This window comes from Sciurus carolinensis, chromosome 1, assembly GCF_902686445.1.
Source record: "Sciurus carolinensis chromosome 1, mSciCar1.2, whole genome shotgun sequence".
NCBI classification, from domain to species: Eukaryota; Metazoa; Chordata; class Mammalia; order Rodentia; family Sciuridae; genus Sciurus; species Sciurus carolinensis.
The window spans coordinates 194,182,430-194,207,747 of NC_062213.1; the positions used below are offsets into that span (position 1 = coordinate 194,182,430).

Sequence of the window (25,318 nt, forward strand, 5' to 3'; positions counted from 1 at the left end):
AGGTTGGGACCTAGAAGAAAGGGGGGCGGTGTGGGGAGCGGGTCCCACGGAGGGAACTGAGCGTGTGATATGAGGACAGCATGCACCTGGAACCGGGAAGGGCACAAAGGTGGCAATGGAGGGGACCAGGGCATGGGCAGGGATGAGGCCAGAGGCCAAGTGGCCTTGAATGCCAGGCCAGGGACCAGGGCCTATGCCAAGGGCGACGGGGAGCCATGAAATGCAGCCGTGGGTGCTGCTGGAGTCCGACTGGGCAGGTCAGAGGAGGGGGAGAGGCACAGGGCTGGAGGGGACGGTGGCCGGGAGCACAGTGGGCGGGCTGGAAGGTGCCCGGAGGCACAAGTTCTGGAAAAGAGCCCTGTGTGGAGGAACCAGGGAGGCCTCAGGGGTGCAGCCTGGTGTGGGGCGGCAAAGGGAACTTCCCTGGGGTCCCATGGCAAGCGCAAGAGCAGGTGTCACTGGTGGTTGGCAGGCGCTGGGCTCGGGGTGGGCACTGAGCAGAGCCAGGCGGGGCCACCATGCTGGCCTCCCTGACGTTCAGCGCTCCCCTCCTGCTCCGCCTCCTCCTCCCCAGGATGATGCTGAGGGCACCCGGGGGCTCTCTGGGAGTGCCATCCTTTCCCGATGGGGCCCTTCCATGACTCCAGATGCCTCGGGCCACCCAGAGGCTGTGACTCACATCCAACCCCAACCTCACCCAGCTGGGTTTGGCTCCCGGCTGCTTGGGCTTGGTGGTCCCCTCCTAACCTGCCTGCTCCCAGCTCAGTCCCCTGGGACCCTGGGACCCTGGCGCTGCAGGGCGCTCTGTCTTGGTCTTTTCCCTGCCCCACCCCAGGGGCCAGCAGCCCCAGCGCCCAGTTTAGAGCTCGGCTCTGAGTTTGTTCACCAGATACTTTTAGCTGTCTGGACCTCGGTCTCCTCATCTGTACAGTAGGCTGCTAACAGTTCCTTCACAGTGCTGGGGATGGAACCAGCCCTGGATGCAAAGAGTTCTGACCTCCTCGTGTCGCCACAGCCTTACCATTGTGGGTAACGGCCCTTAACAAGGATCAATCCACAGACACGGTGTCCCTCGGAGCTGTAACTGGGTGGGGCCCAGCACGAATGTCAGACGTGAGGCTTTGGGAATGGACAGCCTCAGGTGCTTCCCTGAGCCTCAGCAGTCAAGGCTGCGCTGGGGCGACGTCCTTCAGAAGCCCTTCACTGAGCTGTGCGCCCTCCCCAAGCTGTGGTGGAGAGCGGGGGCCTGCGGTGGCGGAGCAGGTGGGAGCTCGGAGACAGAACCGCCCTGGCCCCCTCCCTGCCCTGGCAGTGCCAGGCTGTCTATGGAGCGGGAGGGCCTCCAGGCCAGGGGCCAGTCCCCGTCTGCACCCCCAGGGCTCCACGGTGGGCCGGGGGAGGCCGAGGGCGGTCCTGGCCTCTGGGATCAAAGCGTCCAGCAGTGTTGCTCTTGTGCGGTGCCCAGCTCTGCGCCCGCCCTGGGTTCTGAGGTGGGGAGGGCCGGGCCGGCTGGGACTCTGACCCGAGGCTGGAATTAGGGCTTGAGCGGGGGCACCAGGCTCCAGGAAGCTCTGGACTCTACTTAGAAATAACCCTGGTGGTGGGAACGTCCCCCAGACGCAGGAGGGAAGAGGCCTGTCCTGTGGGGGACCATGGGGGCACCTGGTGGGCCTGGCAGGCCCCATCCTGTCGTGCATCCGGGATCTCCCCGCTTCTCCAAGCCTGCCTCTCACCTGTGACACAGGACTAGGCGAACAGGCTGCCTGCTTCTAAGGTTCCTGTGTGGTGCCCGGCACAGAACCCAAGCCCAAAATGAGGGGCTCCCTACCCCTGCAGTTAGTGCACCCTGGGACGTCCACGGCCAACCCCAGGGCACTTTGCCAAAGAGATGGCCACAGGCCCAGGGTGGCCTGGTTGCCAGGGGACTGGGACCTGGACGTTCTCTGCTGCTCAGGCCACAGAGGGTGCTCAGTCAGGGACCCTGGAATGTGGAGGTCCCTCCCTCCCTCCCTCCCTGTGCCTGCCTCATCAAGGGGACAGCCCAGGACGGAGCCTCCTGAAATAACCAGATCTGGTCAGCAAGGCTAATTTTAAAGCCACTCTGGCTGCCCCATGGGTCCTTCTGGGAAGCCATGAATGTCCCTGTGTGTGCCCCTGGGAGGGGCCCAGAATGGCCTGCCACTTCGCCTACCCGTGCCGGAGCCCCCAAGCTGTTGGGGTCCAGGGGCCCAGCTCCCCCTGCCTCAGTCCCCCAGGGTGCACCTGGCGGCTCTCGGGGCCCTACCCTGTGCCTGTCTCGGCCATCTCCCCTCTGCATCTGCTGGCCTCCGTACCCCTTTACTCAGTGTCTCTGCCCCTCTCTGCCTCTGATGCTCATGGTGTCTCCTCTGCCAATGAGACTCTGTCCCCTCCCTGGGCCCATACCCCAGGAGGTTGGACACAGCATTCCTGATGGGCCGTCAGCTGGGCGGCGAGGCCAGGCCAGGTGCAGGAATGGCGTCCATGGGGGGGCAAGGGCTGCAGGTGAGGCCCTGGGGGAGAGTAGCCGTCCTGGGGCGGACAGGAGCTACAACCAGGCAGGCAGGGGCCAAGTCCAGGCACGACTTGGGCCATCTGTCCAGGCCAGGTGCCAGCCAGCAGGAGAAATAGCTGCAGAGGTAGGGTTGCCAGGCTTAGCAAACACAAACACGAGGGACCCAGCTCAATTTGAATGTCAAATAAACAAGGAATCATTTTTAGTTTAAGTATACCTCATGCAATATTTGAGACATACTTATAGTAAAAAATGTTTATTTGACATTCCAGTTGAACTGGGCGTCCTGTATTTTATCTGGCATCCCTGTCCAGGGCGGGCTCGAGGAGTGAGGGCAGGTTCCGCAGGGACAGTGAGTTCTATAGGCCGGTCTGATGGGGGAGGCACAGGGAGCTCTGTGGGGAGGGGTCCTGGGGAACGTGGTGGGGTACATGACGCCCAAACACAGCCGCCATCCCCGTGCAGCCATGGACAGCACGAGGGAAGGTCTGGGTGCTCTGCTGAGCGCTTGTGCACACAGTAGGAGCTTCCTAAGTGTTTGCTGAATGAATACGAATCCTCCCAGCCCGGCCCCCTGGGGCTGGGGGAGGCACGTGGCCAACACGAGGCTCAGAACCCTACTCCCAACTTCCTGGGGGCCAGCGGGTTTCTACAGAGGGGAAGGGAAGGGGACGGGGGGAGGCCCCTGCTTTCTCTGTCCCTCCCCAGTCCCATGTTGGAGTGCTGCCCTGGCCCAGGGTGCATGGTGGGGGACCCAGGGCAGGGTGACCTTGGCTTCTGGAGGGGTGGCTGCGACTAACTGGGAGGGACAGGCCACAGAGGCCTGGTGTGGAGGGCATTGGACAAGCCAGGAGATTCCTGCGGCCCAGAAAGTTGGGGTTCAGTGTCCTGGGGAGGTGAGAGTTGGACCTTAATCCTGGGCCCATTAATCTCAGGGGTGTCCCTAGGTGGGGTGGCCTCTGGGCCTGTGGCCCTCTCACGTCACAGGAGGCAGAGTTCCTTAAATGACTGGTGGCACCTTCTCTGAGATGAATCCCCCTCACCCACTTCCCGGCCTCCTGCAGAAGGGTGTGTCCATTCCCACCAGGAACACCTGTCCCCAGGCCAGCCCTGCCATCGGCTCCCAGCATGACCTGGGGCAAGTCCTGAGCCTCAGTTTCCCCATCCCTGAAGCCGAACTGAGGCTGGTCCCTCCCTCCCAGGGTTCAGCAGGGATCCTGGCCCGGAGGGCCCTGCAGGGAGCTGGGAGGGCAGCTGCCTGGCTCCATGGCCAGTGTTGCCATCGCCATTCCGGTAAGGCCCCCTTCCCCTTGGGGCTGCAGCCGGCTGAGGCCCAGCCTCCTGTGCAGGGCAGTGGCCCCTCTGAGGTCCTTCTGGTCCCTTGAGGTTCTAGGTGCAGCAGTGCGTCCTTCAGCGAGTGTGAGGGGGCCTCGCCTACATCGTGGGCTGGAGCCCCGGCTGTTCGGGCCTCGGTTTCCCCAGTTGGCAGTGAGGGGGCGGGGCTGGACACCCGGCCGTGCCTGGCCAGGCCTGCGTGTCATTCTGTTAGTGACGCTTTAACTCTGAGCCTATAATCACATCTGTCCAGGGAAGAACTAACCCAGCGTTTCTTTAAATTGGGCTCTAATTGTGGCTTTTAGTGGAGTCAGATGCGCCCCCACCCCCCCAGCTGCAGTGAATCAGTGAGGTTGTCCTGGTCTGCCCCGCCAGGCCCAAACCCCCAGGGGCCAGCGATGGGACAGCGGCTCCGGCCTCCTGAGGACCTGCCGTATGCCATGTTCCGGGCTGGGCACTTTCTGTCTAGGGGACTGTGTCACTCACCACACCACAGCTGTGGGAGGCAGGGACTATCGGGGGAAGGGAGGTGACTTTTTTAAATGGAGAACTGAGGCCCAGACAGGCAAAGTCGCTTGCCCAAGGCTGTTGGCAGAGTCTGGATTTGAACTCAGCTCTGTTGGCTCGAGGGCCGTGACTGGGCTGGAGGCTAAGCACTGTCAAGGCCTCCTCCCGAGGGGCTCCGAGGGCGCACAGGCCTAGCCCAGCCCCTCGCAGTCCTTCAACCGTGGCTGGTCCCAGGGGCCTGCCCTTCCCTGCTGATCACGAAGACCCTCTCCCGCGGTCTTTCCTGCTCCAACTCGGGGTGCCTGACGGTCACCTACCAGCCCCCAGAAGCAGGGAGCCAGGCCTGAAGAGTGGGGTGTGGGCAGACTGGCCAGGGGCAGCTCCTCCTCGGCCAGGCCAGGAGCCTGCGGTTCCCTGTTTGTTCTGGAGATCCCAGCCGCTTCCCGAGGAGACAGCCAGTGGTTCCCAGGCCACAGCCCCTCAGGCGGAGCCAGACCACGGCTGGCCAGCCTGGAAGCACTGCCCGCCAGCCCCGCCGGGCTCCGCCAGGGCCTGGCGCTGGGTGGTCTGGGCAGTGGCCAGGGAGGCCTTGGTCCTGGCCACAGGGCAGGAGCCATGACCAGAGCCAGGTTTGAGGCTGTAGAGAGGTCCCAAAGGCCAGGGGACGGCTGGTCATGGGACAGAGATATACATCAGGCAGTCCATGCCCCGGGGGTGCCCAGGAGGGAAGACTGTAGTCCCTGTTCCATCTGGAGGCCTCAGGAAGGACACCCACCTTCACATTGTCACAGTTGGATGGTTTCCGCCCTGCAGTGTTGGCTCAGGCGGGATCCTACCTCAGAGGCCCGGAGTAGTCAGGGGTGTTTGAAAGAAGACTCAGACCCCAGCCCCGCTCCTCTGAACCTCGGTTTCTCCATTGGTGTGACAGGCAGGGAACAGGACGCTGTGTGGGGTGGGCAGCCCATGGATGGGGGCAGGTGGCCATGCTGGAAGGACCTCAGTTGTTCCCAACCTCAGTGTCGGGGGCTTCTCCTTGTCCCTATTCCAGGGATCCTCCACCGCCTCATTGAAGCCTCTCCGTTCCAGCCCAGAGCTGGAAGCCCCTGAGTGGCAGCGCTCCTGACGGGCCCAGCTCAGACTCTGTGGCCTTGGGCACCACCGGGACCCTGTCAGCCTGCCCTGGACGCATCCCGAGCTCCAAACCTCCTCTCTCGACCACCTGTCCGGCCTGTCCCCACCCCAGTCCAGGGCCACCTCTGACTCCTCAGCCAAGCCCAGTGCTCCACAGCTGATGCCCTGTGTTCACAAACAGCACCTCCATCCGGCGGGCGCTTGGGCCACACTCTTGGGGGCGTCCCCAGTCCCTTGTTTCCTCCAGTCCCCACACGACACGCACCAGCAAGACCTGCTGGCCGCAGCTTCCAAACGCATGTGGGATCCAGCTCCTTCCCGCCGCCACCAGCTCCAGCCAGGACGACAGAGGCCTCCAGCCTGCGCCCAGCGCCCTCCCCTGGCACCCCAGAGCATCTGTGGAAGTGCCCCACGCTTCCAGGCTCCGGCCCGGCCTCCCCGCCATGCCCCTGCCTCCGCGCCGGCTTGCCTCTGCCCCTCAAGCGGGGTAAGTTCATGGCCTCACTGGTCCCTGCTGAGAGCAATTTGTCCTTCAGTATTTCCAAAGCCACCATCTCACTCATCGGATCTCAGCTCAAATGTCACTGCTTCAGACAGGCCTCCCCTGACCACCAGCTCCAGCAGCGCCCCCAGTCACTCCCTGGACCTTGCTCTCTTCTTATCTGGAAGAGGGGCCCGTGCCAGTGCCCTCTGGCAGTGACGCAGGAGCGTGGGCGAGGCCGGAGCAGCGAGGGGTGAGGTTGAAGTGCGGGCCACCTGAGGCAGGTGCTGGGGCCCTGCGAGTCTTCCTGCCTCACCACACCGGCTGTTCCAAGGCACAGCTGACAGGAAGCCAGGAGAACCCTGTGCTGGAGGTGGACACTGGACTCTGCCCATTTGGCTGTGTGACCTCAGCTTGCCATCTGAGCCTCTCTGCGCTGCCCTTCTTCCCTGGACTGTTGAAGTCCACGCTAGTCCCCAGCTTTGCCTGGGGTTTTGTGGAAAGAGGCCTGTGTCCCTGTGTCCCAGGAGATGCCCTCGAGGGAGGAGGGAGCTGCCTCAGGGGCACCTACCTCTCCACGAAGGTGGGTGTCAGGTGGCGGCTGCTCATGTCCCCAGGACAGGCGCAGCAGAGGGTGAACAGCCTGAACCTTGCCCCAGGGTCCTGCTCTCACCCCAACCCAGGCGGCCGCCCTCAGTGCCCGGCCTCATGGCTGCCGCCAAGTCCCTGCAGTCAGGTGACCTGCGTGGGTAGGAAGCTGACGACAGGGCCTTAAGCCAAGGTGTGCCGCCCAGGTTGATCCTGGAGGCCCAGAGCCCCGGAGCCACCCGCCTGGCCTGGATAAGCCCGCCACGACAGGGGCCCAGCCCATGCGCCCCACTCCTAGTGTCCAGGCTAGGTGGTCAGGGTCCACACCCGCCGCACCTGGGGCTTGTGCGGCTACACTCCTGACCCCGCCTCGCTGCTCCTCCTAAGCCCTCCCGACCTGGCCCATCCCCCCACACGGAGGTTGTGACTCCAGGTCAAGGAGTCCACAGAGAAGCCATGGGACTCCAGTTACCGGGCGGCAATGACCAGTCAGCTTCTGACCCCAGGACCAAAGGGTGGGCATAGTGACCCTCGCCCACACACTGGGCCCGCCTCCCTCCTGTAAGTCACAGTACAGGAAAACCGGTCTCCAGGAGAAGCGGGGTTGAAGTCCAGCCCTGTCCACCACCGAAGTTATACACTGTGTTTAAAACCCTGCACTCTGGCCTGGCCGTGGCAAACGCCTGTGACCCCAACCACTCCGGAGGCTGAGGCAGGAGGATCTCAAGTTTGAGGTCAACCTCAACCAACTGAGACCCTGTCTCAAAATAAGATTTAGAAAGGGGGATGGGGATGTAGCTCTGTGGTAGAACACCCCTGGGGTCCATCCCCAGGACCACAAATATCCAAAACAAAAACAAAACCCTGCCCTCTGAGCCCGGCCCCTTGGCTTCCTGTTCTGGCTCTGGCCCGGCGACGGTGCGACTCCCTTAAGTGGCCAGATTTCTGCTTCTGTTTGTTCATCTGTGAAATGAGGATAATGACAGTCCCATCCTCCCAGGGTGGTGGGAAGGAAAATGAGGTCATGTGTGTTGTGGGACACGTAGGAGTCGGAGCAGTGCCTGGGACTCAGGCGACCCCAGGAAACGTCCCTGATGGTGACGGCACTAGGTTCCCGCCAGGCGCCTAAACCTGGCTCGGGGGGGGCAGGAGGTCCAAGGAGGCCCTGGCCGGCCAGTCCCAGCCAGCGACTCCAGCCCAGCCTGCCTCCACTGGGTTGGGGGCTCTGTGTGCCACTCCGTCCCAGGGTCACACAGACTGGAGGTGCCAGGGGAGGGCCTGGCGGCAGCCAGGAAGCCCAAAGGAAGCCCTGCGGGAAGCCCAGCCCAGAGCCTCCTGAGAACCGGCTCCCCTGGGCCCCGGGGCTGGGCCTGATCTTGGTGGGAGGTCTCCGGTTCGGCCCCCAGGGGCTAATTATAACCCTGCTTCCCCTTGGGGCACGGCCTGCAGCCCACCCCACGGGGAGCCCAGGGGTCTGTGGCAGATGGGCTGGGGTTGTTTTCCTTGGAGAAACTCAGGGGACGGCATGCATGGGGAGCCAGGCGGGCTGTCACCTGCAAGTCCCGGGGCCTGGGCAGGGTACCGAGCTGCTGAGCACCAGTTTTCTCATTCATAAAGCAAGCTGACCCGGGGCTGGCCACCTCCAGGACCGGGGTTTGTGCAAAGCACTGTGCCCTGTCTGCACGCATAGTAGGGCAGGGGCACATAATAGGTGTCCACTGGCCTCTGCTCAGTCCTAGAGCCTTTAGCTTGCTGATGACCTGGCTGTTCTCTCTCTCTTGACAAGCAGGCAGGGACGCTCAGGGCCATCCTGGGGACTTGCCCTCTTCCTCCCAGTCCATTCCACCGTCCCGGCTGCCACTGCCCAGACTCTTGCAGCCGACTCTGGCTCTGAGCCCCTCCTTCCTCTTCTTTTTTTGTGGGGGTTAGAGGGTTCCGGGGATTGAACTCAGGGGCACTGGACCACTGAGTGACATCCCTGGTCCTATTTCATATTTTATTTAGAGACAGGGTCTCACTGAGTTGCTTAGTGCCTCGCTGTTGCTGAGGCTGGCTTTGAACTCAGGATCCTCCTGCCTCAGCCTCCGAAGCTGCTGGGATTACGGGCTGGTGCCTCTGCACCTGGCTCCTTCCTCTTCTTGAAGTGACTTTAGAACTGTCTGCCAACTGGGCGCAGTGGCACACGCCTGTCATCCCAGTGGCTCGAGAGGCTGAGGCAGGAGGATCACAAGTTCAAAGCCAGCCTCAGCAACTTAGCGAGGCCCTAAGCAAGTTAGCCAGATCCTATCTCAAAAAGATAAAAAAGGGCAGGGGATGTGGCTCAGTGGTTAAGTGCCCCTGGTACAAAAACGAAAAGGAACGCTGCCCGGCTGGTCTTTCACACGGTCTCCAGCTCCAGAGCTCCAGAGCCTTCCACGGCCCCCCAGGGTAGCCCCCGCTCTCGGAAAGCATCTGAGGCCCTCCTGCCCCTCTGCCCACAGAGTTTCCTTCTGAATTCCTCTGTACCGCGCCCGAGTCCCCCTCCCTTGGCCAGCCTCTGCACCCTCCTTGTCTTCTCCGCCCGCCCCGTGGCCTCCCCTCTTGGGTTGGGGACAGTGGCAACCAGAGGAGCTACGCCTGCCTGCCGGGCGGCCATTTCTCGGCTCCGACTGACCCCTGCCCTGCCGGAATGTGGGTCGCTGCCAGCCGGATCTTCCCGTTTCTCCAGTCAGGATTCCAAGTCATCTGTGAAATATCCCGTATTTGAAAACACGATGCCGGCCCCGCGATGTGGGGCGGGGGCTGGTGTCCCCAGCATCCAGAGCTGACCAGGCGAGCTGCCTGTGCCTTTAGAGTGACCATCTGCCCCTGTGCAGGGGCCAACTCTGTGCAAACTCTGTGCCCCAGAAGTCTAGCGGGCAAAGGCCAGGGAGCTGCCCAACGCCCTGCAAAGCACGGGACAGTCCCTGCGGCCGAGACTTCGCTGGAGCTGTCAGCTCGCTGTTCTCCTGAGGCAGCCGCGGAGGGTGGAGGGAGCCCTGTGACATGGGGACTGTCACTGTACCATCTAGCTCCATGGTCGGGGGCGCTGGTGGCTGGAACAGGGACCTCTGCCTGGAGGCCCAGATTAAGACCTAGTCCAGGATAGTCAACATAGTTTGCTGAGTGGGTCTGGGGACAGGAGCCAGGGCCCAGCCTGGGCAAGGGAGGCTGGTAAAGGCTCGGGGGCAGTGGGCACCTGAACCTCAGACGCACCTGGTTCTGGAAGGACTTTATTTTGAGACAGAGTCTGGCCATGTTGCTTAGGGTCTCACTAAGTCGCTGGGTCTGGCCTTGAACTTGTGATCCTCCTGCCTCAGCCACCAGGCCCAGCTTGGAGAACTTTTTAAAAATGACTGCTTACGTATGCAATTAAAGAACTGTTAAGGAAACAAAACTGCGGAGATATGGCAAAAATTGTGAGGACATTACAAGAATAACACCTGAACACACTGCACCGTACCGTCCCAGATGAGGTGGCTGTGTCCTGGCAAGAATGCACACGTCGTTTCATTTTTATCCCAGCATCAGTTTGGCTGCGTGTCTCTTTTTGCCAGGACTACCAGGAGGCTCAGAGAGAGACCTTGGTTTGCCTCTCAGTCCTGAAGAATGGCCACTTCCGGCACAGGGCTGCTCACCTGTCCTAGTTCACGTTAACCAGCGTGTGCTGTGAGTCATTTCTATTGGCTGGGACCTGGCGGGCGGGAGTTTGGAAGTGTGTATCATAAACAAAGAAAGGATGTCATTCAGTACAGGAGCTTTGGAATCTGACACATCTGGGTCCAGATCCCTGCTCCACAACGTGGGGGACCTTGACAATCACATCACCTCCCACACTCCCGGGGTCCCTATTTATAAATGTGGGGGAGTCCATTAAAGCAGCCAAAGCAGCTTCTTCATATTGCAAATGAAGTTTGCAATGATGTTGTGACCAATGGTGTTGTGACCATCATTAGCATTATGGGGACTTTTGTTCAAATGAGGCAAAAGGAGCAAATTTGGGGAGCTCTGTGTACCCCGAAGTTCAGGTGCCACCCTGTCTCCAGGACTGGGTTTGGGAAAGCACATGGCCAGGCTAGGAGGAAGCCCCCGGAGGACTGTGACGTGTCTCTGGGTCACCGGTAAATCCTCAGCCTCACCAGAGCCCGGCATGCGCTGGTCATTTGTGCTGTGACAGGAATGGATGACCGAGCCACCATGGGCCAGGGTGTCGCAGTCCCGGGGTCCCCGGCAGCAGGGGTGCCAGGGGCCACAGAGGGGCCCCCAGCTGGGGGTGGCAGGGCAGGCACCCTCTGTGACCCCCATGGAAGTCCCAAGTGAACCCTCTCCTGTTTCACAGGCAGCAAAACCGAGACCCAGACACACAAAGCCGATGACCAGCGCTACCCAGGCCAGCAGGACGCCCCAGGTCCCTGCCCAGCCCTCCTGCCCCCGAGTCTAGTTCTTCCCAGAGCTTATTTCAGTCTCTGTCTCACTGACCACAAAGACTCAGCACTGTCCTCAGAAGTATTTGGAAAGTTTTATTTAAATGTTTTGTGTTCCCTTTTAACCAACACCGAGAGGAGATTTTTTTTTTTTTTTTTTTTTTTTTTTTTTTACCCTTCCAAACAGGAGAGTCGCTTCAGCAAAGGACCTGGCACCTGTGTGCAGAGCCGGGGACACAGACCCCCGCAGACTGCTCTGCCCAGCTTGGCCACCCTGGGGGCCAGCCAGTCTCGGGGTGGCTTCCTGGGAGCCTGGCAACTTCGGAGTGAGTGACCCCCATCCTGAGGAGAGAGGCCTGGTCCCCAGGCATGGCTGGGCTTGGGGACCAAGACGTGAGCGTGGGGCCTACTGGGTTCCGGAGGAAGGCAAAGGGAAGGAGAGGGTTGGATCTGGAACGTTCCAGTGACGCTTGCAGCCTTGTGGGTCTGGAGAAGTGTATTTGTTAGAAAAATAAGATGCTTTGAGAATTTCTGCAGTCTGTGCTCCGCCTGCCCAAGAGGAACCTACCCTGGTGGCCAAGGGCAGTGGAGAGGTTCAAGAGCAGAGGCCAGGAGTCAGCCTGGCCCCGTGGAGGATTCCAGAAGGGAGCGAGGTGGGCAGCAGGCTCTGGTTCCTGGGTCCCCGTTCTGGCAGCTGCAGAGGCTGCGGAGGCCTTTGCCTCCCTGCCCTGAAGGTGTGGGCTGCTGGGCAGTGGGCAGCTTCGGGAGAGAGAAGCTGGCCATCTGCTTGGGCTTTGTGGGTGCCAGGGCCCTGAGCCCTCAGAACAGAATGCTCAGGGGGAGCAGCACCAGCGGGAGCAGCAGGGGCCCCGGAGGGGGGCTGCCCGCCGAGCTGACCTGGGCGCAGTGGTCCAGGTTGGCCCCGATGCAGGCCGCGTACGCCATCACGTGGGGGATGTAGTTCTGTTCGTGGACTCCGTGCAGCAGATGTGCCATGGGGCCCTTGGCAAAGACGGCCACGTCCTCCCCGCCGTGGGTCTCGTGACGCAGGGGAACGGCTGACTGGGCCTGGTAGTTGTTGTGAGCTGTGGGCCAGGAGAAACTCGGCTGAGAGCCCGCTGGGCCCTGGTGCTGGCCAAGCAGCCTCTCCCGCCCAGCCAGCCAGCTAGAGCACCCAGCTTCAAGAAGAGGAAACTGAGGGCTGGGCGGAGCTCAGCGGCAGAGAACTTACCTCGCACACATGAGAAAATTAAGCTTATGTGGCCTGTTTGGATTAGCAGGGAAGGGTCAACTAAGAAGTCACCAAGGGCTACATCACTGGCCCCTCCAGGGACTACGGAGCTGGATGAGCTAACTGGGAAGACTCATGGGCTGGAATATTATACAGCTAGTAAAAACGACAGTGTGACACACCAAGTACCTACACGTGCCAGGCACATGCTAAGTTCATCAGACACATTTAATCCTCCAGGTTAAACTCAGCCTTTTTAGGGAGGAAACTGAAGCTGAGAAAGATGAAGTGCCATGCCCAAGGTCGCAGAGCTGCTAAACCATGAGAGGGGAATCAAACTGAGGCTGCTCTGACTCAAGTGTGGGCCACTCCAGGACCCCCACCTTGATGACGAGCTACACTGTTCTTCTCGGCCTGTCCTGGGGGCTGCCCTGTGCCCTCCCAGCCGCCCCCTTGGTGTCTCACCATAGTCCACCATGGATACGTTCTCCCGCTCGCCGTCCACCACCTTGTAGCCAGGTCCGTTGCCGTACAGGATGGCGGTGAAGGGCTTCTTGTCTGTGTCGCTCACCATGGGGGCCAGACCTGTGATGGACAGGTGTCCAGAAGCCATGTCGGAGCACCACAGGTAAGCCTCTTGACTGGACTCCTTGCTTCAGTGGCTTGATAACCCCGGGGATCCCCTCAGAGGGGCCCCAAGCCACCTCCACGGAGCCTCCTTCTCACCGTTTCTTATTTCCAACCAACTACCCCCTGATTTTCACTGTGTCACACCACCCACCCACCCATCCATCCATCCACCCACTTATCCGTGTACCCATCTGCCCATCCATTCATCCATCTATCCGCCCACCCAACCACCCACCCATCCATCCACCCACTTATCCATGTACCCATCCGCCCATCCATTCATCTATCCATCCGCTCACCCATCCACTCACCCATCCACCCACCCACCCATCCATCCATCCACCCACTTATCCATGTACCCATCCGCCCATCCATCCATCCATTCATCCACTCACCCATCCACCCACCCATCCACTCACCCATCCACCCACCCACCCACCCACTTATCCATGTACCCATCCACCCATCCATCCATCCATCCATCCACTCACCCATCCACCCACCCAACCACCCACCCATCCATCCACCCACTTATCCATGTACCCATCTGCCCATCCATTCATCTATCCATCCACCCACCCATCCACTCACCCATCCACCCACCCATCCATCCACCCACTTATCCATGTATCCATCTGCCCATCCATCCATCCATCCTCTCACCCACCCATCCATCCACCCACTTATCCATGTACCCATCTGCCCATCCATTCATCTATCCATCCACTCACCCATCCACTCACCCATCCACCCACCCAACCACCCACCCATCCACCCACTTATCCATGTACCCATCCGCCCATCCATCCATCCATCCATCCTCTCACCCATCCACCCACCCAACCACCCACCCATCCATCAGCCACCCATCCACCCACCCATTCACCCACCCATCCATCTATCACCCACCCACCCACCATTCACCCACCCATCCACCCATCCAGCCATCACCCACCCACCCACCCATGCATCTACCCATCCAGCCATCCATCTATCACCCACCCACCCTCCGTCCTCTCCCTTCCTGCCCAGCTCCACTTGCTCTCTCCTAGGTGCCCGCCGTCTAGAGCCCCTCCGCCGGCACACTCAGCCGACTCTGGCCGGCTGCTCCCATCCTTCCTGGGCAGCTCTTCCTCCCTGCTCAGCCACGACTAGCCGTCGCCATGGTGGGGCTTGCTGCTTCTCCCGCCCCAAGGGAGGCCCACTTACCAAAGATGGAGTTGCCGCGGGGGGTGTATCCACCAAAGGTGAAGACGTGGGAGTGATCAGCAGTGACCACGGTCAGTGTGTCTTCCGGGGAGGTCATGGTCCCTGCCTGTCCAATCGCCCGGTCCATCTCCACCGCCTCGTGCAGCGCCTGCTTGGCTTTGCCCTCGTGGTGCCCGTGGTCGATCCTGCCTCCTTGAGACACCAAGGCAAAGGCCTCGAGTGAGGGGTGCGGGGAAGGTCGGCGCCCTCACGCCCGACACCGTCGCCAGAGTAACAGCCTCGTCAGGAAGGGACAGTGACTGTCACCGAGGACCATCACGTGCCAGGCCCGCCTCAGGCATCCCATGAGCCGTCCGGTCTTTCCAGAGGCCAGATGCGAGTCGCAGGACTCGCAAACCCAGGTTCAAAGGCAGGTCTGCCGGTCTGAGTTTCCTGCCATATTTCCACCACCCCCTCGGCTCCTGGCACTGTGTCTTCAGCGGCTTGGAGGAGTGGCTTCAGGACACCCGGGAGGCAGGGGAGGGGCAGCAGCCTGAGTCCCTGCTGCGTGGCAGACACAACAAACTGACGTCGCGTTCCCCTTCACAGCGGCCTGGCCGAGCCGGCACGACAGGCCCTGTTTACAGATGGGACAACTGAGGCCGACAGAGGTAAAGTGGAATCCCCGTGGTGGGACCTGCTGGGCTGAGAGCAGGTGACTCCTACAGCCTCTGGCTGTCCGTCTCCACCTTGAAGACAACTCTCTAAGCAGAAAGCACAGAACTTCTGGCTCTCCAGGGGGCCAAAGTCCACGTGCCACAGAAGGGGGCCTTCCACAAGGGCCTGAGGGGGCCTCGAGCTCATGCCAGCTGCCTCGGCACACACAGGGCCCAGGCTCTGAGCTTGGCCTTGTGGTTGAGGGCTGAGTGGCTTTAGGGGACACCTCCCCTTCCTTGTCCACCAGCAGATGCTGCCTGGGTGGACACTCCCAGTGGAGGGTCCTGCGCCTGGGCGCCTGGGCGCCGGGCCGCCCTCCCGCCACTAGCCTCAGCCTCACTGCTGGCCCGGCAGGCTGGCAGGGCGGGCCCTACCTTTGTTGTGGCTTTGGGAGCAGCTGGCCCGGCGGGCTGGCCTGGCCCTGCTCACAAAGAGGACCATTCCCCGGGGAGCGTGCTCGCCACCACTGGTTCCTGGCTGGTTCCTCAGTATCAGAGGCCCGCTCGGGGCCAGGCCGAGACCGCTGTGCTTGTGGGAACCCCGGGGTTTGGCAAGAGAGCCGCCGCGCTGGGCTGGTGGCCACTGGCCCCTGGAAGGTGGAGGAGCCCGTGTACATGTATGTGCGGAGAGCGTGGCTGTGCAAATAGGTCCACGTGTCTGTGTGGGTGTGTGCGCGCGCACATCTCCAGAGGACAGTGCGAGGAGCCACAGAGGGCAGTGGCTCTCAGAGCTCTGGAAGGTTCCGGACTCCCTATGCTTCCTCTCACTTCTCACTGCGGCTGCCGCGGCTACTGTGTAATCATGATCATGATAGTAACAGGAATACTGAGGACCTGTCCTTTGCTGGGTCCTGTTCCAGTAGTTTACATCTCTGAGCACCCGGAGGCCTGTCGCCCCTCGAGGGCACACAGCCAGCATCTCTGAGCACCCCGAGGCCTGTCACCCCTCAAGGGCACAGCCAGTGGGTGGCAGCAGGACAGGGGCCCCAGTCAGACTCCATAGCCTCTCATGGAGGCCAAGCAAGGAGCCCCATGTGGAACGGCAACCTCTGCAGTGAGGAAGCCTCTCTGGACCCGCCTGTGTGGGTCTCCGGGTGGGGGTTTCTCCAGCATCTCCTCCCCGCAGTCTGCAGTTCCTCATCCCAAAGGGACTTTCTTCACCCCAAAACTGGGAAGTTCACTTTGAGAGCTAGACCATCCCATCCCCTGACTCCAGGGCCACGTTTCTGGAAGCTTCCTCTCAGCAGGCTGCGGGTACCTACCTTCCACCAGCAAGAAGAAGCCTTTGGGGTTCTTCTTCAGGATCTTGATGGCCACCCCCACCATCTCGGAGAGTGACGGGTCAGTCACGTTGTTCCTGTTCAGCTCGTACTGCATGTCCCCAGGCTCGAAGAGACCTGAGAACACAAGGGAGCGGATGCCAGCTCCTGCCCGCCAGGAGGGCCGCGGGGAGCCCCGGTGGCTCGGGAATACAGGTTCCCACAGTTCCTGCCATCTCCGCCACCGCAGGGTCCGGGATCACCAGGCCCATTCTCCAGAGGAGGAGACTAAGGCTCGGGGGCGTCCAGCTCCCTGCTGGCCAGTGGGAAGTGCCAGATCCGAGATCCCCGTCCATCAGTCTATCTCAGCATGGAGGGCCCAGGACACAAGGCTGTGGCCCCAAGGCCACACTCGTGAGGTTTGAAGGGCCCAGTGGTCATGTGTGAAGCGGCAAAAGGGTCATCGTCCCTTTTGTTCACTGAGCCCAGTTTTCTCCTTGTGACCCAGCCTTTGCCCAGGTAGCCCATCTTGGCGTTGCCGGTTCTGGACGCCCTTCTGGGTGCTGCAGCAGGTAGGAGTTGGCTTCCCAGACGGCACCCAGTAATCCCTGTCCCCTCCCACACCAGCAGGGCTGGCCTCTGCATCCGACAGCACCCCTCACTGGCTCCCCATTCCCTGGGGAGGAGGATCAGCCTATCAGGACCGGCAGAGACAACCTAGCTGGCTTCCTGGCCATGCCGTGGAGCTGACTCTGCCCCTCACTCTGCCCACCCTAACCCGGAAGCAGGCCCTGCCTGGGTCACCCAGCTCCCAGCGTGTGGCATGTTGCAGGCCTCTGCCCTCGGAGCTCCGATTTCTCCTCAAGCTGGTGGGGACACTCCCCGTGGGCAGCAGCAGCTTCCGGCCCAACGCCACCAACAAACCCGACCCCCACCAACAAACCCGACCCCCACCAACAAACCTGACCCCCACCAACAAACCCGACCCCCACCAACAAACCCGACCCCCACCAACAAACCCAACTCCCACCAACAAACCCGACCCCCACCAACAAACCTGACCCCCACCAACAAACCCGACCCCTTTCCTTGCGCCTCCCAGGTCCCAGGAACTGATGGCAAAGGCCCTAAGGGGGCAAGCCAGGGTTCCTGGGGCTTCGACTGGCATGGCCCCAGCTGCGGGGCCCGTCTCTGGCTTACCCAAGAGGTAGTCCACAGTGTTGGGGTCCAGGGCCAGGAGTGCCGTGCGGTTCCAGACAAAGAAGGAGTGCTGGGGGAAGGGACGGTGTCAGCGCAGGCGGGAGGGGCGGGGCGGTGTCCCCAGCTGGCCTTACATCTGGGCATTTCATTGTTTCTTTCCATCATTTAACATCCCTCCCTGAGGACCTACCACCCCTGACCTCAAGAAATGACAAATAAATAGGCAATTATAATGCCTAATGCAGGCAGGGGAGAATTCTGGGGAACCGGGAGGGCCGCGAGCCCAGAGGCTGGACCAGAGGGCTTCCTGGTAGAGGTGGTGTCCTGCTGGAGCCCTGGAGCCCAAGCGGAAATGATCAGCCAGAGTCAGGGGGTCATGGGTCAGAGAGGAGGTCGGCGCAGGTCACGAGGGGCCTTGGGTGCCCACTGCGGGGCAGGAGCTGTGTGTCTGGGGTGGTGGCAGGTCAGGGAGGGAGCGAAGCTCTCACTGTCTCGGGTCCCCATCCAGGAGGGGAGATACAGGAGGTGCAGCGTCCCTGGGGCAGTAGACACAGAGGCTGGCCCGGCTCGGCCCGGAGACAGCACTGTTCAGGGCTGGGACCTGGGGACCCAGCACTGCCAAGAACCAGCTGTGTGTCCTCAGGACAGCCCCTTGCCTTCTCTGGGCAGTGGCTCTGGGGTCAGTGGCCTTCAAACCTCGGGGGTGGCTGTGGGGGAGGAGGGCCCTACCACATGGAGGAGCTCAGCTGGGGCCTCACGTCAGTCTAGGAGGACATTCCCATTTGACAGACATGGACATGGAGGCCCGCAGAACCACGCGGCTCCTAAGTGGTCAGGGTGAAATCAATGGCTTTCTAGAATGTGGCCTACACGGGGACAGAGAGAGATGCCTTCTGGCCGGGCTTGGGGCCAGGTGCGGCCCCTCCCCATCTTGGAGATGGAGACGAAGTTCCAAGGAGGACGAAGCTTAGCCCCTGTTCTATAGGGAAACTGAGGCTGGGAGGCGTCTCTGCGTTGGACTGGGAAGGGGCTCTGGCCGGCCTGAGCTGACACAGCAGGCGGGGAAGGGCTCGAGGCCACTCAGTCCCACGCCGCCCCGGGCCCTGGGGCTGTAGCTGGGCCCTGCCCCCACCTAGCTCTTGGCCCAGCTTCACCCCACGAAGCCTCCCTAGGGGCCAGTCCTGGAACCCTGGGAAACCCAACCCCAGAGTGACATCAAAGTGGCTGCCAGGCTGCTCCCCACTGTCTTCAGCCCTGACCACAGTCATTTCCAGACCCCAGCTGCCCCAAGCAGGCCTGCAGCGCAGATTTAAAGGGCCAGAACCTCCTCACAGAGCCAGCGCTTGGGACTCTCTCCAAGCCCCAGCCCGCGCCCTCCCCTGGTCAAAGGGGATGCCTGTCGGGGGCTTCTGGCCCCACTGCTTGGTTCCCACTCTCCTGGGCCTACGGTGCCCCCCTGTCATCTGTCCAGTGCTATGGCCTCCACCCCCTTCTCCCACTGACGGGGGACTTCCTGGCCCTTCCCTTGTGGCCTGTCCCCTGCAGGTCCCAGGCTTCCCACCATCAGAGCATGCGACATTCCCTGTGTCCGACTCATCCCTCAGGCCTCGGGCCTCTGGTGCCTCCTCGGCAGGAGGTGCCGGTTAATCGCCTACTGTGTGCCTTCCACAGACAGTTAGCCCTGGAGGGAGGTAACGCTCCCCATTCACAGGAGAACGCTCGGGCACCGCGGTCCTCGGCCCAGGGCCCCTGCAGCGCCTACCCGGCTACCTTTTGTTTGGGCTTGAAGCTCTTCCAGATGTCCACGAGGTCCAGGCCGTCCAGCCGCGTGCCCCCGGCCTTCTCGTCCATCCGGTACTCCACGTCGCTTTTATTCTTAGGGAACATGTACTTGCGACCACCTCCCATGATCACCTAAAGGGGACAGGAGCCATCAGTAGGCCAGGCTTCCAAGATGCCCAGAAGCCCCAGTGGCCCTGGCTGGACGGCTGGCCTCCTGGGGTCCCTGGGAAGGTGTGGAGACTTTCCCAAGACCCGAGTCCTGAATTCAGCCTCGGAGCCTCCACTTTCCAGCTTGGGGAGGACATCACTAGTCTACCGAACTCTGCTTGGGCGTCTGGGTGAAGGACGGGAGCACCGGCTGACGTAATTACGAGCCCGACACATCAGCTCCACTCACAGAGGAAAAGCACTCAGAGAACTCTCTGCGTGTCAGGCCCTGAGCCCCACAGATGCCCGTCATTCTCCCCATGAAGAAACCAGCACAGAAAAGTGATTTCCTTGTCCTAAGGCCACACAGCCTTGTGGCAGAGCCAGGATTCAAACCCAGGGCTTTTCCGCCTCCAGCATCCCTGCCCCGCTAGGTCTGCCCAGGCAAGGAGGGCCTCCAGGCGCCTCCTCTCCCACGGCGAGGAGCAGAACATGCTCAGGGAGAGGCCCCAGCCAGGGAGGTCTCTGGGGCAGCCCCGCCGGGAGCAGCCCATGCTGCCTGGGCACGGCTGTGTAGTCACCGCTGGGCTAATTTTACCCACCGCAGCTGGCGTGAGCGGGCAGACGGACGCGGGACTGTTTGTTTTCCTTGGGAGTCCATGTTTGAAGTCCTGACTATTTTTAAGACAAGGGCCAAGAGCATAACAGCCGCCGCCCGCAGTGACCACCACGCCGGTGTCCTCCTGTCACCGTGGGTGCCAGCCCAGGCCACTGCCCCAGGCCTGGCACCTCATGGGCCCCTTTTCTATCCTCACTCCATTTCCCAGCTCAGGCTTGGCTGGGTGGAAAGGGAGCCAGATGTCCCAGCCAGCAGCAGACCTGGGGACAGCGCCCCAGGACGACAGGGTCAAGGGACCTGGAAAAGGTTTGGTTTTGCAGTCAGACTCGGGTTTGAATCCTGACTCTCTGGCTTGTCAATCAAGGGCCTCAGTTTCCTTATCTATAAAATGGCACCACCCACCCACCCGGCTATCACAGGAGGACACCAGAGTCCCGGCACCTACGGGAAGCTTCCCAGGAAGGTCTCCCTACTGAATGACAATGAAAGCTATTTCCAGAAGGACAAGTTCCTTTGCGGTAGTGCGGAGCTGTGGGGTAGGATGGCCCAGGAGAAGGGGACCCCAGGTCACGGGTCCCCTTGCCCCCCCATGGTTCCCACAGAACCTGACCCTTGGCATTTTCGGGGTGGAAAATGAAGCCCCCAGTCTTCTTGCCTGGAGCCGCAGGGTTTCCAGCCCCAGCAGAGACTTCACACGGGCTCATTAAACTCCCAAATAACAGGCTTGCTGTTTGGCTTTGGGTTTGGGTTTGTGTCTTTCTTTCTTTCTTTTTTTTTTTTTTTTAAGCAAAAGATATTTATTTTCAGGGCGGACACCAGGATTTTTGTTTCATGTATAGCCTGGGGGCTGGAGGGATTTCGGAGTGGCCGTGACTAAGGGGCAGACGGGGTTGGGAGGAGAGGAGAGCGAGAGGAGGAAAGGGGATGTCCCTTGGGTCCCTTCCTCACTCACTCCCTGGTGCACGTCCTGTAGTCCCTGTGGACACCTCCCCGCCCCCCACCCAAAACATCTTCCCTCTGCTCGGACTGGCCTTAAGCTCCCGCCCCATGGCCAGCTGTTCCTGCCAAGCCTCTGCTAAGAGCAGCTGGCAATTACGCCTGTGCTGGTACAACACAGTTCTCACGTTGTGACCTCATCGTGGCCTCCGAAGGCCCGGAGCCCGCAGGTGGGAGCTGGAGGGTCCGCAGGACTATTGTCCTGTAAGGGGCGTCCCCTCCACTCGGCAAAGGGAAGACATGGCTGCAGAGGGCCAGGTGGTGCACAGAAATTGGGGGGTGTTGCGTGGAGGACCGAGGGGGACAGCAGGTGAGGGGACCTGGGCCTGGGACTTCCGCTGAGCCTCACCCCACCCCCATTCCAGGCTCAGGGGATCCGAGTGCCCCGGACCTGACCCCCGAGGCCCCCGCAGCAGGTAGGAGCAACTGGACACAGCAGAAGTCCTCACCAAGAGCAGGGCCTGCAGGCCCAGCCCAGGCGCTGTCACCGAGGGCTTCCGAGGACCCGCGCACGCGGCCAGCCAATCGCCGCGGCTCAGGGGGCAGGTCCACTTCAGGAGGAGTGTGAAAGGGAGGCTCGAAGAGCATGAGTGGCTGACCGTCGGCCACACCTAGCAACGGCGACGGGCCTCCGGGAAGTCAGGCCTCTGGGAAGTCGGGGCGCGGGCGCCCGCCGGCCTCCCCAGCTCAGCCCTTCTCCGCGCAGGCGAGCGCTGACACCTCCCTGAACCTGCGGTAGGTCTTCAGAGGGTCACGGTGTCACCCTCAACTCCCAGAGCTGGCGAGGGGCACTGCGGCCCCAGGTTCTAGTTCACGGGATGGCCCCTGGGCACCTGGTTCCTGGGGTGTGGCGGCGGCCACCTGAGGGCTCACCCTGCCGCCCGCCACAGAGAAATCCTCCAGTGCCTGCCTGCCCCACCGCAAATCCCCTAATGGCGGGGAGCCCTCCCGGGCGCGTGGGGCGGGGCCCGGCGACTCTCCCGGGCCAGCCTGGGCCTGAGGCCTCCCGCCGCCCCCGGCCTGCCCCACTCACGTCGATGTCCTTGATGTTGTGCACCAGCTGGTAGGCGATGTCCTTGCAGCCCTGGCTCAGGGCCTCCGGGGGCATCTCGTTGTCCGAGTACCAGTCCCTGTCGGCCGAGTGGGCGTAGGCGGCGCTGGGGGTGGCGTGGTTCACCCGCGTGGTGGTCACGATGCCCACGGACTTCCCTGAGGTTCACAGGAGAGGTTGGCTCCCCGCAGCTGGGGACATCCGGCCGCTTGCTCCCTCCCTCTGCCCGCTGACGGCCTGGGCCTGGGTCCCCCTGCCCTATGAAGCAGAGTGCAACTGCCCAAGAGGGTTGCAGGGACCGGGGCTGGGGTCCCCCTCCATCCGGGAGCCATGGGACCCCCACCTGCAGGAAGCCCCGGGCCCTCGAAGGGGTCTCAGGTGGAGTAGGGTCCCTTCACCTGGGTCATTTGGCTTTGTCCCTTGACTCCAAAGTCCCTCTCCCGGAAGGAAGGTGAAGGAGCAGACCACACTGACCCCTGGGGCCGGCCTGGGCTCCGAGCTTCCCCTCCTTCCAAATCTAGCAGAGCTACACTTCCAGGCCTAGTTTATGGTCAAACCAACAGACCCAGGGACTCGAGCTGGGGCCGCGCCAGAGCAGCGGGCCCACTAGCCTTTGCGGTCCCGAAGGGGCTTCGCGGCCTCTCACAGACAGCTGGACCCGCAGAGCTCGCCTCGACCTTCTCGGGTCAGAACGACCGAGGCCCCTGGCCCCCGCCTGCCGCTGCCCGAGGCTCACCAGCGTCCTTGGCCCAGCGCAGGATGGAGGTGACCTCGTTCCCCTGCGTGGTGTTGCAGCGGGTGCGCTCTGTGGCCGCACTCACCCCCACGGTGCCCTCGTTGGCCTTCACCCCGCACAGGTAGGCGGTGGCGGTGCCCGCGCTGTCAGGGACCTGGGCGTTGGTGTTGTAGGTCTGCAGACAGGAGGCAGGGTTGGGGCGGCCGGCCTGGTCCCCCTTCTGCCACCCACCTCCACTCACACCGTGGGCAGGGGGACACCAGAGACCCTTTGCAGCCTTTGCTGGGCCCTACTGCCCACAGAGGTCCCTGCAGAGCCCCAGGGTCATCTAACTGAGCTGCCTGCTGCCCGGACCTTGGTGACAGGCAGCGGCACGGGCGGGAGGCCCAGTCTCCATGCTCTGCAGAACCGCTGGGCAGAGGTGTGGGGGTCAGGCCGGGGCAGCAGAAGCCTCGCTCTGGGTCCCTGGGGCTGCAGGACCAGCCAGGGGCCTGGGAACAGGAGATTCCCGGAGAAGGGAGAGGAAAGGGGATCCTACAAGTGGGGGCCACGGGCAGGGCAGGCAGGGCCGAGACCAGCATGCCCTCTCTGCCACACCCCTGCCAGGCGCCTCCCACCTCATGCCGACCTCCAGCAGAGGCCGCGAATCCACTGCCTGTCCTCTCCCGCCAGCCCAGAGCTCCCGATCCCACCCTTCCCCGCAGAGGCCTGACGGGAATGTCTGGGGTGCTTTCTACGCGCCCCCAAATGGCTGCTCTAGCGCTCAGAGCATCAGGCCGATGACACCAGCGACCTAATGAACCCCATGCCGTCCAGGGGACTCTGCTCAGGACACACCATCGCAGGCGGTGGCGGTCAGGACGGTGGCTACTGTCAGGAGCGGGCGGGCTGCTGGGGCCCGGGGGACCTTGGGCTACTGCCACGTCCAGTTGCTGACCCGGATGCTGGCTGAACAGAGCCGGGCGGCTGGCGGACCATCAGGCCGCAGATCAGGCCGCACCGCGTAGTTTTTCTGTGTGCGCCACGCCTCAGCGTAAAGAATTCTTTTCCTGGTCCACGAGTTAAAAGCCTCAGAATCAGACTTGGGGAGTGGCTGCTGCTCTCCTTGTTTCACAGTGGGGGACCCACAGGAACCCACAGGGACGCCGAGGACCCGTGTCCTCTCTCCTCCCAGTGGCCGAGCTGGGCGCGGGCAGCTTGGGCCAGGCTGGGCTCACCTTGGAGAGGGCCACGAAGGGGAACTTGTCCATCTCCAGCTTGGTCTCCTCCCCAGGTCTGTGGTGGAGCTGACCCTTGAGGATGCGGGCGGCCGTGACCGTGGAGACGCCCATCCCTGTGGAGGGAAGCAGGGCTCAGACTCCCCGGTCCCGGCCTCGGGCAGGGGCACCAGAGGCAGCTCTGCTCTGACCCTCTCCTCCTTCCCTCCCAGGCCCTTGGGAGCTGCCCGGCAGAGCAGACCCCTTAGGTCCACAGCCTGACCCGCTCCCGTGAGCTCCCCTCTCCCCAGAGCCCCGCCTCTTGACACAGCCCCTTCCCCTGCCTGGGGCCCAGCCTCACCATCTCCCAGAAACATGATGACGTTCTTGGCCACATTGGTATTGAGCTTCTGAAGGCCCAGGGCATTTTTCAGGGTCTGCTGGGCTTGGTTTCGCCAGTAGTTGGGGTCTTTCTCTTTCTCTGTGCAGAGAGAGGCAGTTATTGGGTGGAGGTTGGGGGAGAGCTTCCTATCCCCAGATACCCCAGCACCTCACAGGTCAGGGCTGGAAAGTCAGAACTCAGAAGGGAGCCAGTCAAACAAGCCTGTGGACCTGGGCATCTCGGAATGAGGGAAACAAGACTCAGAGACACCAAGCAACTGGCCCAAGGCCACACAGCACTGGCAAGCACTGGCAGAGCAAGGTGTCACTCCAGAGCCCACACCTCCTCTCACCCAGCGGGGGAGTTCTAAGGCAGCAATTACAAGGTAACGTTTAACTGATTCAACAGAACAAACTGCTCCCAACTACGGAGTCCCCAGATGTGCCCAGTCATCAATTATAGGCTCTGCTTGGCTTATTCATTACAGCAGGTTCGGCGGGAGACCGGCCCGCTGAGGGCACTAAGAACAGCACTGGAGAACAAGACTTGCCTTTTGTCAAATGGGTTCAATCTGGAGAGATCACATGATCACAGTCCTTGGGGGACAGACTGGCAAGGAGGGCAGGCTCCGATGGCCCGTCCCTCGCTTGTCACCAATAACTCCCCTTTTGACAGCGCTTTAGGGTTTTGAGATAAACTAGGGAGTGTCTGTCTGTCTCTCTCTCTAGCAATCAGTCCTCAGCCTGAGGACCTGCCACACCTCAGCCTGAACCCCAGCTGTGCCAAGCACCAGTTGTGTGACTGGGCAAGTGACCTCCCTGATCCACGCAGAGGCCTCGGGTCCCATCCACTACTTGGGGCCCTTCGAAGCTGCCCTGGGGACCTAGAAGCCTGGAGGCGGAGTCCCTCAGGGATTCTCTCAATGACCTCCCCCTGCAGAGGGGGAAAGGCTGAGGTCCGGAGGCCGGGCTGGGGATGCAAGCCTCCGCCGTGGCCTCTCGAGGGTGCGCCTCCTCACTGCGTGGCTGGTGGCCCGCGTCCCAAGCTTTACACACAGACGCGTCTACTTTACTCTCCCCAACAGCCTGGGGGAGCCACTCCCTCCACACCAGGAAGGGAAGCCGAGAGGAGAGCAGCCGGGAAGAAGCGGTCACTAGGTGGTCACTCG

General features: G+C 62.0%; 1 protein-coding gene across 6 annotated transcripts in view; it reads right to left on the minus strand.

Moving 5' to 3' along the window:
- Positions 1-11,146: 11,146 nt before the first annotated feature.
- Positions 11,147-25,318, minus strand: part of Alpl (alkaline phosphatase, biomineralization associated) — a 55,838-nt gene continuing 41,666 nt past the window's right edge. For 5 of the 6 annotated variants that reach the window (XM_047518374.1, XM_047518358.1, XM_047518381.1 and 2 more), the window contains 10 exons: positions 24,130-24,249; positions 23,790-23,905; positions 22,573-22,747; positions 21,819-21,994; positions 19,012-19,155; positions 17,242-17,311; positions 16,045-16,179; positions 14,088-14,279; positions 12,714-12,833; positions 11,148-12,102 (listed from right to left, as the gene is read on the minus strand). In XM_047518374.1, coding sequence (XP_047374330.1) covers positions 11,837-12,102; positions 12,714-12,833; positions 14,088-14,279; positions 16,045-16,179; positions 17,242-17,311; positions 19,012-19,155; positions 21,819-21,994; positions 22,573-22,747; positions 23,790-23,905; positions 24,130-24,249 — 1,514 coding nt within the window. In that variant the 3' untranslated portion in view covers positions 11,148-11,836. Of the gene's footprint in view, positions 12,103-12,713; positions 12,834-14,087; positions 14,280-16,044; positions 16,180-17,241; positions 17,312-19,011; positions 19,156-21,818; positions 21,995-22,572; positions 22,748-23,789; positions 23,906-24,129; positions 24,250-25,318 lie in introns of those variants that run through there. The other variant, XM_047518391.1, reaches the window with a different exon arrangement.